The 17,248-nt window shown below is 35.3% G+C and overlaps 3 protein-coding genes across 8 annotated transcripts in view; 2 read left to right on the top strand and 1 right to left on the bottom strand.

Moving 5' to 3' along the window:
- Positions 1-3,099: 3,099 nt before the first annotated feature.
- LOC106614409 (niacin transporter NiaP) overlaps positions 3,100-17,248 on the bottom strand; it is a 46,972-nt gene continuing 32,823 nt past the window's right edge. For 5 of the 6 annotated variants that reach the window (XM_014230145.3, XM_036376178.2, XM_036376179.2 and 2 more), the window contains exons 3-6: positions 5,437-5,949; positions 4,951-5,374; positions 3,923-4,149; positions 3,100-3,852 (exon numbers count right to left, since the gene is read on the bottom strand). In XM_014230145.3, coding sequence (XP_014085620.2) covers positions 3,494-3,852; positions 3,923-4,149; positions 4,951-5,374; positions 5,437-5,949 — 1,523 coding nt within the window. In that variant the 3' untranslated portion in view covers positions 3,100-3,493. Of the gene's footprint in view, positions 3,853-3,922; positions 4,150-4,950; positions 5,375-5,436; positions 5,950-7,584; positions 7,720-17,248 lie in introns of those variants that run through there. The other variant, XM_036376180.2, reaches the window with a different exon arrangement.
- Positions 9,550-10,125, top strand: LOC138857242 (uncharacterized). The gene has a single exon (XM_070109393.1). The coding sequence runs from the start codon at positions 9,798-9,800 to the stop codon at positions 10,029-10,031; it is 234 nt and encodes a 77-aa protein (XP_069965494.1). The 5' UTR covers positions 9,550-9,797; the 3' UTR covers positions 10,032-10,125.
- Positions 14,494-17,248, top strand: part of inaF-D — a 30,281-nt gene continuing 27,526 nt past the window's right edge. Inside the window, exon 1 of the transcript XR_011396314.1 lies at positions 14,494-14,689. The gene's annotated coding sequence lies outside the window, so the exon portion shown is untranslated. The remainder of the gene's footprint in view (positions 14,690-17,248) is intronic.

A 17,248-nucleotide genomic window follows, 5' to 3' on the forward strand; every position in this document is an offset into this window, starting at 1 on the left:
ATCTATGCGTCTATCAGCGCACAGCTCAATCAAAAGGTAAACCTGCGCACGTGAAGTGCAGTGATCACATATTATGTACTCGTACCAATAAGCTAGAAATGGCTGTAAATGCTATTGGCAGCACACAGAGTTCTTAAATATGCCACGAACGTGTATTCATTTATGTATGTGCGTAAATGCGTGTGCCACGATTATAGCCGCACAGCGCACATCACATTCACAGGCAGCCGCACTTTACCTGGCCTGGCACTTTGCCTGGAATGCTTTTTGTCCATTTAAGTGCATACATTTGCTAACAGTGCTGCGGCAGCCGTATTTATGGCAATCCGAAACACAAGCGCGCACAAAAAAAAACACACACACACAAAAAACGGCACAAAACGCGGTTACAATTCTAGGCAAGTGACATTTCTTCAATTCTACATTGCCATTTCAACTATTTCCTATGGGCAAGTTGACGCGCTGTGGCGCGGTGCAGCGCGCTGTTTGGTCGCTGGCCCCATGCGCCGCTTTTGGCATGTCGAAGATGGCAGTTGCGTGCAATGACCGCTGCTGCTGCCTCTGGCTGCTGGCAGCTAGCGCTTCTTGTATTGCTATATTTGGTGTCTGTCGTTTGGCGAGATAACTCAGCGCGCGGCATGATTTGCAGCGTGCCTTGGCTTGCACAGTGACAACTATACAATTGTCGTTTGGACTGCCATCAAATGATGGTCGTGGTGTCCGTCAAACATTGTATGCGACTCTTCACATCACTCAATCCATGTTGCTTATATGTGTATTTGTATGCACTCGCTATTAATGACAGATGGCGCCCTAGCGGTATTATATTTTTGAATACTGTTCAACGGTTAATTTACTTCGGATTTGATTTTATTTATCATAAGTTCGACAAATTCTATGCTGGATAGACGCTGAGTATGCGGTGAATAAACAAAATCCACAAATTATTCATGAACAACCATTACGTTCACCTCAATTGACAGTTTGGTGTGATTTTTGGTCAGGTGGAATCATCGGTCCGTACTTCTTTCGAAATAAAGCTGGTGACGCCGTTACTGTCAATGGAGAGGTAGTATAGATCGATGATAAACAACTTTTTATGGCTGCAATTGGAAGAAGTTGACCTTGACTGTATCTGGTTCCAACAAGACGGGCCAACGTGCTACACGGCAAGTGCAACAACCGAATTACTGCGAGAAAAGTTTGGAGATTCGATAATTTTAAGAACTTGTGACATTGAACGGCATCCATGAACTTGTGACTTAACACCATTAGACTACTTCTTGTGGGGTTATGTGAAGTCATTGGTCTTTAGCAATAAACCAGACTCTCTTTAAGCTCTAGAATATTGAACGTGCTGTTCATGTACTTCAAGTACTCGTAAATTAGGTTCATCAAATTCGTTCCTGAAGTTGTGGAGGCCATTTGAATGATCTTATATTCAGATCTTAATTCTATATTCTTCACATTAAATAAGAAACATTTGAATTTCCTTAACCAATAAAAGTGTGTTTTTTTTTATATCATATCACTCTTATTGGAAACCCTGTATATGCGTTTGTTAAAAAATTATTTCTCCTTTCTAATCCAATATAATATCATAATTTTACATTCACGTTAAGTCATAAACTAGAATTTATTTTTTGGTTTTTATGAATAATTATTTGGTTAGAGTATTTTGAAAACTTGCTGTTTAAATTGAAACTCTTGACGTACATAATGTATGTAACATATATATGTTTGCTATTATGAATTCTTAAAAAGATACGACCAAATTTTTCAATTGTACGCCCAATTTGTGTTGGAAAACAAGATGCCCCTAAAAGCAGAATTCAAATTAGTTACAAAAAATTGTGTGTAATAAAATACATATTTAAAAATAGTATTTTATGCCCAAAGTAAACGTACTTTAATTGTTATAGAAATAGACCTATTGTAACCTGGTATGTGTATTCTAGTTCCTGACGGTTTTGGCTCCTTTCACAGCTGTGCTTACGGTAAACGATTAGTATGGTGACCATCAAAAGAACATGTGGGTTAGGTACAGGCTTACCATACCATGAATATCACAAGGACTGAAAACTTCGTATAGATAAAAAAAATTTTTTTTCAAAATTTGTTTTTTATTCAATATGGCTGATATAGAGTGTGGTCTACCTATCATAGAGCTCTCCAAACTTCTCGATGTCCTTTTTGTGATAGGATAAAACTGTGCTTTCAAAATAGATCTCACCATTGACGATTACGTCTTATTTTTTTTAGCAAGAATTCTCTCTATCACTGAGGCCTTTCCATACTATTAACCTCTATATACTGAACGATACCCACGCTTACGGTTACTTTTATATATTTCACAGAGATATTTTAATGAAAGAATATATTCATGTATTCTTAATGGCAACTTAATATATTAGACAGTTTTACAACATATATTTAGACACTTCCCTGATCAAAAGAGAAATCAATTATTTCCGCACTAAATCGAAGGTTTTATTTAGCATAGCTAAAATATCTCGATTTTTGTGAAACATGCACTAAGTCATTTTGAGGATAGTTTCAAAATGCCACTCTCATCGAAACCCTCTTCCGCATTGGCAAAAGCCTGGGGCAGTCTTGTTTCACAAGCTTCTCTTGAGGCGAACTTTTCATCTGCAAAATTATTCGCAATTGACATGAACAGATATACCTTCCAACCAAGCTTTCAAATGTGAGTGGATACCTTTCGATGTGTATGGCCTGGCATTGTCCTGCTGGAACACAATTCCTTTCCTATTGGCCCAAGCTGACCACCCCTGGATGATTGCTTACTTCAGACGATCCAATTATACAGTACAGGTTCGAGTAAAGAACTGCCATTCTACCGAAACCTTCCTGCCCGCCAATCTTGGTTTGACCTTGACTTGGTTTTCACTAATGAAAATCCGGTCCATGACGATTTCTATTATTTTATCGATATCTTCAACAATTAGCCTGACACCAAATTTATGTTCTCAATCTCTCTTAATCGCTTAAGTCATTAGTACATAAAGCTTAACACTTAAACAAATTTAGTGAAATGTTACTCACGTTGTCGTCATTTTGTAATCAGAAAATTTCAAATATTTTTAAAACTATATTTATTTGTATGTACATAATTGAAAAGAAAAACTACAAATTTATTAATACTAAAATATAATAGGAACAATGACACTGGCATTAACATAATCATGTCGGTCCTTAGGGCGATTTTTATATATGTACTCGTATATGGGTATTATACATATATCAATACATATTTATATATATCCATATGCATGTACGAGTATGTACAAATATTTCTATTTGAAACATATTTCAACTAAAGTTATCAGGATTTGTACAATTCGGTGATTCTCTCGATTAACTTTTGGTTTTAAGTTATACTTCCGCTCAAAATATGATCGCAACTATTTTATTAATACTGCAGCGGAAATGGACGTAGTTAAAGCTCAGATATGTATTTAATCTCACCCCATCATTTTGCTATATTATTGCTCACCACGCGCTCGCGTTTCCGCTCCGGCAATACGGTGGCTAATGCGACTAACACCACAATATGTGCCGTAATAGCCCAAAATAAAATGTCGCAATAACTAAATATCATCATGCCAAAGATATTGCCACTGGCTACGGAACCCAGACGTCCAATCATCATGGCGAAACACATACCCATAGCATTGATCTGTGTCGGATAGAACTCAATCGAAATGGTGGCAAGGATTCCACCGCAATTGCCAATGCTCATTAGTAGTGTTAAAACGACCACTGCGGCGGCAAAATCCGAGATCCAATGTAGGACAGTCGCACAAACGCAAGAAACCACCAGCCAAATCACTTAGGTAAATGAAAAAAAATTAAATTTATTTCTTAAAAAATAATTATGTATCTAATTGAGAACACTCACTTAACAAATTGACCTTGCCTACTATATCGATGGTGTAGGCGAATATGAGAAAAACAACAGTAAAAAAGACACCAATCATCATCAGCACTTCGAACATAAAAGTGTCCAAGACGTCGCTGCAGTCACTGCTCGCCGCCGTTGTTGTCATTTCCATGCCACCAATTACACTGCATACCTTGAGATCTTGACCATTTTTGGCAATTAGCTCATTGAGCACTGTAGGGAACCTAAATATACAATGAGAAAAATATAATTATAAGTTGAATATATTATAGTATGTGCTTTCTTTAAAAAAAAAATGCCTGTTAAAATATTGGTATAGCAGTTTCGTATTTGAAGGTAACTAAAAATCTTTAAAACTGCTTTAAGTCGCTATAAAATACATAGTTATTTCAAAATAACAGATCCACTAAACTTTTCCTACCACAATGATGCTTTAGCAGTGCTCAGTCGTCAGCAGTTTACAAAGCTTTAATTTCATCGTATATGCCGTTGGTATAAGGAACAGCTAGGAGCTCCGTCAGCTTCTTGTGATTCACATCTGTACTAGTAGGCCTCAGACAAACTCAGCAAGCGTTGGTCAACTACCAGCAGCTGTGCAGTCGCATGCTGCTTCTGTCATACTTTTAAACATCCGCCTAAGCAGGTTTGTGCTAGGTTCAGGGCGTTATGCCGAAAGCTGATATCCAATTACAGTTTTTTTCATCTATCTTGATGCTAACCAACTAACCTAATCTAACCCTAACCTGTGGATACCAGAGCATGGCTTCAATTAATAAGGTTTTACATTTTATTCAATACTTCTTCGAAGGCTCTATTGTCGAAATTGCAGCAAAAGTCGAAAAGAGTGGATATATTTCTAGAGTAGATATGTGTAGGTTTCTTATTTCATTCCAATATGGGAATTCTAGTTTACTCTCAATCGATCTAACAATACTTTTTACTTTGTTTTGAAAATATGAAATGTACTTGTAGTATGGAAAACTCGAAACCCTAAAGCATACATACATATTATATATATTACTCACCACATGAACAATCCCTGAGATATGCCGTAAACCGAAAAGAGTGAAAAGCATATATTAAATGTATGCAAAATGCGTTCTTTATAAAATAGCGGTATTGTCTGAATCCAGATAATTTTCAGCGCATCCTTAACGCCATGCACATTTGACAGATCAGTGCCACCTGTCTGCAGAGCAATACTCTTCACTGGAAAATTATCTGCTTTATCGCCTGTATTTTTAGCATAAATACGACGCAGTATATTTAGAGAGGCATCGTGATTGCCATGCACCAACAAGAACTTCGGTGTTTCGGATAATGTGGCAAGGCCTATCAAGCCCGCAATAGATAACACTGTGTTGACGAGAAAGAAGGCACGCCACGAAGCGAATTTCAAGCCCAATATGACGAAATCCAGTTTCATTGGCAGAATAAAAATAGCCAAGGCTGCAAAAGAAATTCAAATTTTTGAACTACAAATTTAACTCAATTCCGCACACTCCACTTACCAGGTAAAAATATTAGCGCAAATGGCAAAAATATCGACAAGAGCGTTACATGGCGTACACGGGTTCTATTGCTATGATACTCGCCGCATAAGCTGAAGACACATGCCTGACAGCCCGAAATGAAGAAGCCATTCAGGAAACGGAATGCGATCAACATCCAAGTGTTGACGGAGAAGGCCGAGATGATTGTCGCTGCGGCAGCTAAAACTAACGAGTAGCGCAGCGTTCGTACACGTCCGCATGTGTCCGCCAGAAAGCCCATTATATGCGAACTCATCACAACGCCGAAGTAACCCGCCGATGCGAGTAAGCCCTGCTCGGCTTGTGTCGCTGCCAGATCGCATTTTATCATAGGCATTACCATACTGATGCCCATCGTTTCAGCCATCACTGCCATGAAGCAAATACCGCAAATTAGCATCAACGTATAATGGAAACGACCGACATGTGTCAATTCCAGCGCTTCCTCGAAGGTGTGTGAGACCACTTGTGATTTGTCATGCTTTTTGCTGTCTGAAATGGGCATAAAAAGAATCAACAGATATTTGTCAATCAAAGTGTCTTCATTACAATTTAATTTATGCTAAAATTTTGCATATGAAATTTAAAATGTTTCTAGTTAAAAGCTGTTGCTCATTTTTTCGTTGGGACATTAGTACGCGATATTTGTAGTTATAATGAATAACGCGGCTTCAGGCGCTTACGCAAACGATCAGGTTGAGTCCGAAGATAATGCATCAGCTCCCAGTTTCTACGATACGAAAGTATTTCGCTGGTTTTCTTTATTTTTATATCTCGGTGGTATAAGTGGCCTAGGCATGATTTTGTCGCTGTACTACTTGCTTTTCTTCGACTCAACTATGCCGGATATACATTTGAAGTTTCCAATATCTATAGACGGCAAACCAGTGCAAAAAGTTCAGTCGTATACTTAAGAGGATTTAAGGATCGTAAAGGTAAGACAGGTGAAGAAAGTATTACTGTGCCATTTTGAATAACCGCTATCCATGTAGTTCAATGTGGAAACTTCTCGATATGAAGTTTGCGATAGGGCAGCTCTATTCGGTTAAGCTGTCAAACAGCTGTTTACGGTAAAAGGAAGCCAGAACCTTCTTATAATAAATTTCTGTAGAAAACAATTTTTGTCTAAAACTTTAAGCTGAGTACTGCTTAGATTATTCTATGGTGCCGTTAGATTTACCGCGCAAAGTTAGACTTCAATCCATTGTGAAATATATTACCGTCCCCACGACATCTACATGACCGGAGCGGATTCGGTTCTTTATCCGACCTTAACAAGTTTTGGTACGAAAATGTTTTCTGCCGCTACAACAACAGATAAATTCAAAACCAAAGGTTCCGCCAAATATTTGTGCCCTTTTACTTGTTAATCAGATTCGACGTTTTTAAAAACCTATCGAATAAGTACCAATAAAGGATTTAGTTGTAGGATTATACTGCTTTTTTCAGCCTATGTATTCGGAGTCAGCTTAGAATAGAACTCTGCTAAATGTGTAGCCAAAGTGTAAGCTTCTAGTTGTTTAGTCTCTATTTTACTGAGAAAATCTTGTCTCAGTTGTACACCCGCAACATGTTGCAAAGTGTATAATAGTTTCATTCACATAACGAACCGAGACCGATATATCAAAATAATACGAATAACAAGTTGATATTACCAAATTTTGGTAGAATGCTATAATTCAGTCATTTTTTAGTTTTCTTGAAAAGTGGACGTGATCATCCAGTTAGAGCTATATATTGTAGTATTTCCATACTACGGACGATGGCTCACTTATTTCTTCCCTATACTGACTATATTCTTAGACCTAAATTTGGAATAACTCTCGAAAGAATAACCACAGAAGTTTTAAATTTAATTGATATAATACAGATAAGTTCAAAATTAAGACAACAAAATAGTCGGAATCCTAATATACTTTCCGCTAGCCCCGATGTATTGAATTTGAAAATCTCTTTCCTTTCAGTTGACTTTATACCATTTTGGTCAATATGCGACTGCACATATTTTTCATAGCATTATCGATATAAAGACTTGCGCCCCACTGATCCAATCGTTTCCCCAGCAATCATACCAAGAATAAACTAAAATACAAAATAATTTTACTTACAACTATATTAAACCAGTACCTTCCATTTAAAACCATTTAGAACCACTTTTAAAGAAAAAAGTGCCGTTACATCAAATCGAAGTCGTATAACTTCATTTCTGGGCGCAATAGCAGACACAGCAAATTTTATTTAAGTATTATATAAACTTGTAGCGCTGCTTCTAAGTTGGCACTCATTTGCTAAAACTAATAATATTATTCGGAAATCACATTAATTGCTAATAAAAACATAGGCGACATTAAATTATACGAGCCATTAGTTACATGTAATATTGGCCGCTGATATATTTTGCCATAAATTAAATGAGAAACCTTCTAAGTATGATTTTGCACTTATGTTTTCTTATGAATCTTTTGACTGTGCCATTCAACTCACCGCACACGATGGTAATAAAATGAAATTTAGCGACAGCTGGGCACAAACTAAATATATAATATGGGTAAATTTGTACGAATTTCTATTATTTGCTTGTGGAGCCAAGAGAACACGAGCAAATACTACAGTGCTACACCATATTGACATATTTATGTATTGAAGATACCTGTAGGAAAACGTTAAGTGGGAGCATTCATAGGTAGACCAGTTGTGCAACCTTTTTTATGTTTGTGTAAAATTTACTTTGGCTCGAAGTTTTGACTTTCCATCATGGCTATGAAATCGTTGAAAATATTGGAGAATTGTTTTTGGGAGGCTACTTTATCAGCAACACAAGAATTTGAATGGTACAAAGCATGCGAGTCGTCCATCCACCTCTGTTAATGACGATAACATCGAAAACGTTTAAGAAATAGTGTTTCGTGTTGGCATCAGAGAGACAGTCGAGTTTTTCAACATCACTTATGCATATAATCAACACATTTTAGTTAATGCTTTGGGTATGAAGCGGGGTAATGTTAGACTCGTACCAAAAGACTTGAATCTTTTGCTAATACGTCGAGTAGACTTCTCAAAAGAGATGCTTGACAACGTAGCTGAAGCCTCTTACTTTCATCCAACGCAGCATTACTGATGGCGATACGTGGGTTAATGAACGATGTCGAAACTATCCAACAATCTAGCAAATGGTGATCCAAAGATTAGGCAAACACGGAAAAATCTAAGTTCGCTAAAGGCAGTGAAAGCCATCCCAACAAAGGTGCATGAACCTTCGATTAAGAGTTAATGCTCAAAAGAAGCCTATCAGTCCGGGTCAATTTTGATCAATTGTTCTCTCTGGCGAGACCTCTTTTATATTATTATCAGATTCCGACTGTTACCCAAGCACGCCTTAGGCTTTACATATGCAAAAAATATAAAAGATTTTTCCACAGACTTCCTTCAATAAAACAGCTTTTATCTCGAATAATTTTTTTTTTTATCGTTTAGACATTTTTTGTTTATTACTACATTAGTCTTAAATAAATTTGAATTTATTCAAATGTTATTGAGTTGTTATAGCTAACCGCAAATCAGTTCGCCTTTCGGATAACTTTGTAATGATCATAACTCTGGCTACGTCGTTCGTACCTAAATTCTTCCTTGTATAATGAAATATGTGTTTATAGAAACTCAATGAAATTTACTTTATCGCAAAATTTTCCTACAGGGCATCTAAGTACATATACTCCTATATGTATGTATGTGAGAACGTCTGCAACTAATTAGCGCCTCGAAACCAGCGAAGTGTGCAAAAGAATAAGAAACGAAATGCATAAGTTAAATATGCGAAACCGTTGTAACATACCAAACACTCGCACACATACATAACTAAGTGGCATAACTATACATTTGCGCTAACATACATACATACAGGCATAAGAGCAAGTGTAGATAGTGAAATGCCATTTTGAAGAGACCGAAACCGCGCCAATACTTACAAGTACTATGTAATGACAATAAACAATTAGTAGACCGAACCGCAGAAATAACCATATAGACATACAAGTACATACATACTAACACCCATATTTACTCCGCAACAGCCAAAGTGGCAGACATTGGGACGAAAGAAAAGCCTCGTACAACAAATTTTCTTGCGAGTCATTTTAGTTACACTTGAGACTTAGAATTGCCGTCGACGCGAGTGGTTAGAAGACGGTCATACCAAAACCCAGAAAAACGCAAAAACAACACATACGAAGTCTTATCGCATAGGAAAGTTTTATAAAAAGTCTTCTGCGCTTGTTTGTCCTCTGCTGCTTCTTCTCTTACTCTGCTTACTTTCTCTAATTCGATTGTAATTAATTACGAAAATGTCTTTACTCGCACCTGCTGCTGCCGCCAACGGCGATAATAAAGATGAAGAAATCAGTGTGCCGAAATCTGACAGTTTCTTGGAAACAAAAACCTTCCGACTAATCTCCTTGTTTATATACATCGCGGGCATAAGTGGCTTAGGCATGACATTAGCCATGTACTATTTGTTTATTTGGGATTCGAGTATGCCACCGCTGCCGGAGTACAAACATGCGCATCACGTGGGCTAAGGAGTGCTATATGTGTGGGGGGAGTATATAATTGAAACGAATTACGAATGGAGAGTTTCTAATGTTAAGTGTAATATCCCAGTAGACAACCTTGGTAAGTATGGCAACACTGTTTTTTGTTTTAAGGATACGTAAGAAAATTCCAGTTTCAGTTCATTGAAATGAAAATAGAAGTGAAATTTTGAATCACTTATATATTAAAATTTTGTAAATATTTATTTATAAATAATTCTTTTAAAAAATCTACATACTTTTAATTGTTCCCGTGGACACGTTCAGAAACTATGTATTAATTATGTAACCTCTTTGAATCAAACCACTCCTCATAATATTATTTTCTTAACATCAGCTGATTTTTCATGTACTAATATTTAGCAAAAAAATACAGAACTATTTTTAAACTTGTTTTATAAACGTTTTACATCAGATTTCCAAAATTCAAAGCGTTTTGCTCACAACTCACATTTTTAAAGTCTCATTACTTTAAAACTACTGCACCGATCCTTTTGAAATTTGAACGCGATTTCTGTACATAATTTACAAAGTAACATCGGAAAATTTTTTATCAAAGTTGTTAATAATTTTTATTGAACGATAAAAAATTTACCGATTTTTCGAAAAAAATCGCGTTTTTTCTTTAAAATGTTCTAAAAAATTTGAATTGAAATTTCAAAAATTGTTCTCGGCATGACCTGGAAAAAACTATTGTATAACGATTTTTGATTTCGGATGATACATCACCAAAAAATGAAGGGACCCACAATTCTTTTTTTCCAAGACTCGTTCGAATAATTGCTGGTATTGCCGTATTTTTTAATATTTCGTCGTAAAAATTGTATATAATAATAATAATATTCCTCGAATGTCATGCTTTTATGTATCATTGACTTTAATAAAGACATTTTAACTGTGTCGTCACAAAAAATTCACAAACGCATGCTTCATTTCGCATAAATTAACCTTTTCCGCCTTAAAGGCATCAGTTGATTCCTTATTTTTTTTAACGCATATATACACTTTCAATTTTACGTATGTATTTCATAACAGAGTTATTCTTAGAGAAATCCTGCGCTTTATCCTAATACATTAAAAGCAAGACGGCAATATCAAAAATAAAATTCTCTAACTGGAATAGTTTAGAGATATGCTTTCGAACAAATCTTGAGGTATTTTTCAGAAAATCAGCCAAGAAACAAATAAATATCTGGGAAATCTTCCCACGCTAAGTGAAATCATTTAAAATATCCGCAAGAAATTTTAAAAAACTCAAAATATTAAAAAGAAAAAATATTTTAATAAACTTCAACAACAAATGTTACCAAGCGCATATTTATAAGTAAAACTGTTGTTGCGGTAGATCTTCAATTATCGGACGCTAATGAAGATTTTAATTTTTTTCAAAAAGTCAACGAAAAGGTAAGTGTTCCTTTTTCTTTCGACTTTAAAAGTCTACTCAAATATTTTGCTCGCAATAAAAAAGAAAGACGATTATATTATTAGTAGGGTTCAAGCATATGGTCGTGACTGGTGGACCTTGATGTATTGGTTCATATTGAAAATTTTAGTTTGAAGTTGTTCCCAAATTTTTTGAAGAAAAATCCCTCTTATCCTTATCTTGTTAATTTATTTCGATACTTAATTGCATTAGTCATAGTTATAGCACAAAATTTAAATCTGGGATCATTTTGGGTCACTTGAAATCTAATTCCTAAACAATATGACTGTAGGATGATTATACGAGGTGTGTTCAAAGGAAAAGGTGAATTTTGATTTTTCGCGGGCTGTGTACATTCGATTATCGATATTTTATTTTTGTTATAGTCGGACATATATGTTTCTCATGTGCTTGCATTAGTAGCTAATTTCGATTAGTATTTTGATTTTGCCAACAGAAATAGTTAGACACGTTTTTGTCTCCTCTTCGATTTTGGACTTTGAAAGGAATGGATCAAAGAATATGTATTAAATTTTGTCTTAAAAATGTGCTCCAAGGCACTTGAAATGTTGAGTCCACTTTGATTCAAAAAAGTGTTTATAAGTGGTACAAGCGCTTTACAGAAGGCCGGAAAGATGTTGATGACGTTGAGCATCCTGGAGCTGCGACCACATCAACAAGCAAAGAAAACATCGAAACAGTAAAAAAAAATCGTTCTTGAAAATCGTGGAATCACTATTAGAGAAGTTACAGAGGATGTTAGTATATCAATCGGCTTATGTTATTCAATTTTCTCGAATGTTTTGGGCATGAAAGGTATGACAGCGAAGTTTCTTCTGCATCACGATAATGCACCGGCCCACACATCAATGCTTATTCGTGATTTTTTGGCCAAAAACAAAACCGTAATCATGGCTCAACCACTGTATTCACCAGACTTGGCTCTCTGCGACTTTTTCCTATTCCCAAAACTGAAGAAATCTATGAAAGGAAAGCGTTTTGCCACAACTGATGCGATCAAGTCAGAATCAAAGAAAGAGCTGAAGGCCACACCGAAAAGCGCATTTCTGAATAGCTCCGAGGATTCGAAAAAGCGTTGGCACAAGTGTATTATATCCGAGGTGGATTACTTTGAAGGGGACAAAATATATATTGATGAATAAATAAGCAATTTTCAAAAAAATTAAAATTCAAAATTCATTTTTTCCTTTGGACACACCTCGTATTATGTTTTGTTACTCATACGCCCTGCAGAGTTATCACTTTAACCTTCATTACAAGTCAGAAATTAATACAATTCCAATATTCGGGTTAATTTTGAATACAATTTTAAAATATCGATGATTTTTTTAGAATCTAAAATATTTTTTGACAGAATGTGTTCTAAATTAGAATTTCTATTTATATAATATTTATCAATTAAAAGACTTTCACAACCTAATTTAAGTAATATTTGAAGCTTAGCCAAGAAAATTTGCTTTCTGAAAACCTTTTCTTCTAAGAAACTTCTTTACAAAAACTATTCCAATATATCGCCGAATAATGTTACGCGTCTGTTACCTCAATGATTTGACAATAATGTTTCAATATAGTCATAAACCATTTCTATTTATCTATATTCCAAAACTATAGCATGCAACTTATCTTATCTCTTCTCTCAATGACTTTGGCACACGAATATTCAGATCAAGTTGTATGAAGTTGTTTGATATACACTCAAACATCCGGATCCACCGTTTTATTGAGATGGCTCTTCTAGAATACACTTAAAAAATTTCACCAAAAAACGATAGTTTTTTGTAATAAAGAATAAAGAGACTGTTGAGCCAAAGCTGATCTCCAATGTACCTCATTTTATAAAGTTTTTTTTTTTTTTGTTACTCGAGGTATGACATGATCATGCGAGAGGAATGCGATTGAGTGATAAAAAAAACTTAAGCCACCGTGCATGCGAAACTAGCGATGTTCGCTAGCACCCTATATTCGATTTGTTGTTTATATCATTCAGAATTGCTGGTTCATACTCACAACCTGCAATGACATGCAACTCTGACACTTTATTTCAAAATTTGTTGCACACACTTTACACCCACTGACCATACGTGGCACCCTCTTTGCTTTGACTGCCTGTCATCGACAGCACGGCGCTTACTCACTCGCATAGTCACTACTCTTGGGCGACGGATTAATTAACGCCATTAAAGCGAAATTCAGCGCCATCAAAAAGGCAAAAAACGAAATCAAAAAGTTGACAAAGCAATACACATGACTTAATCCTATTTTTCGTTTCACTAAATCCCAAGCACACAGAGCTCTAGCTGGGTACCCACATATGACGTGTTGAACCGACTCAGCCTGCTCATTTTGGCCTGGTGTCTGGTGGCTCTGTGTTAATTTCTCAGTATTTCCTGTCATGTGGCTCTATATTGCCATTAACTTTTTGACAGTTCTACCACAAACGTGTGCCGCCGCTTTTTCACTTATTCGCACTCATCAATTAATTTACAACTATGTGACTTACATACATATGTGCCATATATAAAAGCGATTTTGATTTGATTTTCATTTCGAATCACATTTAAATTCCGCCGATCAGAGCAACCACATCGCAGATTGCTCATTGACGTCGCGCGAATAATGGCGGAAAATCTAGCGAAAATTGTCAATATAATTGAAACGAGTGTAAATAATAATAATGACGACGGCGATCAGGGCACCGCTGCAGCGGAGTCCGCCGCAGAACCCGCTGCAATTAACACACCGTCAGAATCAAGAGGCTCACGCCCAACCACTGTCAGGATATCCACCGGTCACTTGCCGTCGTATCGTTTGCACGAAGTTGAAGAGATATTGGCACATAAACCGACTTTTTCGGAGCGTTGCATTCGCTATGTAATGGTGCTGATTTATATATGTGGTCTGTGCAGTGTGGGTTTTGTTCTATCAATCTATCATATCTTCTTTTGGGATTCACGTATGCCACCGTTACATAAGAGTATGATAATGAAGAAGCCACCAGGATATGGATAAATTCATAACGGTATACAATAAAGTGTTAGCAAGTCATTATTGTGAGTGTGCGTGTGATTAAAAAAAAAACATTATATTCAATGTAATTGAATAAAAGTATATTCTAAAAACTGTAACTGCTTCAGTACACCCAAAATACCCAAATGTTATACAATATAAAAGTGGACCATACACAGTTGGAATTAGAAATATGGTGAGTCAAACAGATATAATACCGATTGTAAACAGAAAAGCCAAAATTTAGCATATCCAAAATGTGGTTCCGAATACTCCATATTTTTTAATATTTATAAAACGCATACGGGTATTTACAAATATATAAACAAATTTCTTAATAAATACTAAGCACTTCAGCTTTTATGTCAGTAAGTAGACAGGGAATAACTTTGGAAAAATACGATTTTTTAGCTCAGATACTTTTGTATAATTTAACATCAAAACACCACATTTCAAACAAGCGAACGCTTTCATTAGCCACAGCAAAATGAACTCTTTTTACCACGTTTGCCCTACTTTTTGGGTAGACAGTCACTGTCACTTTTCTTTACATCAAACTTCTAGGGAATTTTTGTTGCAGTAACCATTAAAATCTCATTCACTAGTTTTTTGTCAGATAATTTATTTAGTGTAAATGCCAACACAAACTGTCACATTTTGATCATACAATGACATTTCGTAAATTTCAATAAAATTTTTTTGCCTCCAACAGTTTTTCAAACAGTTTGAAAACTTATCAAAACTTGCTTTTAGGAATCAGAATGCAAACTATCGCTTATTTCAGCACATTGTTAAATGTGAAGCGAATTTCACTGAGATGAGGTTTTCAAAATTTCTCTAGTCAATTAGAAAGGTTTACTCACCTCAAAGTTACTTAATGTGATGTACCCAGCGAAGGTAGGCTTAGTAGTTGCCGATCTGATTTGTAATAAAATACGATTTTTTATATGTATATAATTCTAATGTCTATAACCCTTGAATTTATCATTATTAGAATGACAATCCTGGTTAATATATATAGTTTTTATTCTAAGAATTCTTAAATAAAGGGCGTTTTTTTGAACAATTTTTTCAAGGAGAAATAAAACGAATATATTATAGCCAAGAATTTTACTTTATTATAAAGATAAAGTTTTGCCATTTTATATTTATAATTGATTTCAGGCAAGTAACCGCCGCGGCTGGCTCGAATAAATTTCAGCGGAGAGGCCCAATTTTCGATCACTATTTGCAACAATTGGGGCTGTATGTCAGCAATAACGCGACTCATCAACATCTTCCACTTTAGGCGTAAAAGTCATTAATCATGGTTTTATAGCGTTCCCCATTGTCTCTAACATTATGGCCGGCTTAATTTTTAAATAAATATGGTCCAAAGATTCCCTCTGCCCATAAAGCAACCAAGCAGTGACTTTTTGAGAATGTAACGGCGTGTCAAGAATGGCTTGCGGATTAGCGGCACTCCAAATGTGACAATTTTTCATATTAACGTACGCATTCAACCAAAAGTGAACTTCATCACTGAACAAAATTTACTTGTAAAAATTGTGGTCGGTGGCCATCTCGTTTTGGGTCCATTCACCGAACGTTTAGCGAAATCAGTCTGTTCATTATAAAATGGCAAACCAAACTGAATATGAATCAAATAACAATTTTCAAAAAGACCAACTCCGAAAAGAGTATTGCCACATTGGAAGCCACACCTCTAAAAAAGACCCGTTATGTACCTTAAAACCCTTAAATTTTATATTTATTATTTATATTGTTGTGACTTTCTAAAAATACCAAAAACTTATATAATATTTAAAAAGGTCTATTCCGGAAAATACGCAATTTTGTGGACTTTTACTCCACCATAGTTAAGAAGTCTGAAATTTCGAAAAAATCAAAATTTTTATTATTGCATACCTTTATATAGCAGTAGTTATATATATTCACGTTTTTTTTAGTTACATCCTTCTAAAGTGTTGCCGTTAATAGTCAATTGTCATTTGAGGCAATCCGTCTATCTTTAAATGCGCTTTTTAACACTTTTCGAATTTGCTGCAATGCTTATTCGGGGATTACTATCAAATTTTTTATATATGTATGTTCTGCTTAGTTTGCCATTTAATGCCCTACCAGTATTTTATCTGACCAAAACCGAATTTCGTCGAGCCAAAAATTACTCCAATTATGGGAGAAATTTCACTCTTTTGTCAATGTATTTAATTGTTTTCAACCGTAGCTCATTGTACGGATGATATCTTATAGTAGAGAACAGTTTGGAATCAGAGAAACTGTTTTAGATTTCATCCACGGAGAAAGCAAAAATCACTGCAGCAGTGAGGAAACTTTGCTTAACGCCATCGCAAATCGCGCATAACTTTAAAAATATTTAATTTCAAAATTCAAAATTTTTACTATTCTATATCTAGATATTTATTTAAAATTTCTTAAAATATAAAACAATTGATACCGTAGTTTTTTGTATTGAAATTCTTAAAAAGGGGTGTGCTTCTATTGAAAGTTGCAACGTAATAGATATTTAAAAAAAAAACAATACAAAATGCTAATTATTGTATGTATATTCCTACTGCGCCCTCTTCTAATTCTACTTACTTTCTTTTACATACATACCTTGCAAATTAAATTTTTTTTAATTAAATCTTATTTGTGCCAGAAACAATTAAACTACAGCATAAAATCATTAAAAGATGTATTCCGAATTGTAAAATGAAGTTTTTTTCTTTGCTCAAATATTAGATATTAGAAA

This window comes from Bactrocera oleae, chromosome 5 (genome assembly GCF_042242935.1).
Source record: "Bactrocera oleae isolate idBacOlea1 chromosome 5, idBacOlea1, whole genome shotgun sequence".
NCBI classification, from domain to species: Eukaryota; Metazoa; Arthropoda; class Insecta; order Diptera; family Tephritidae; genus Bactrocera; species Bactrocera oleae.

Excerpts from the sequence above, each read along its gene's own strand:
- LOC138857242 (XM_070109393.1), top strand. The coding sequence starts at position 9,798 with ATGTCTTTACTCGCACCTGCTGCTGCCGCCAACGGCGATAATAAAGAT.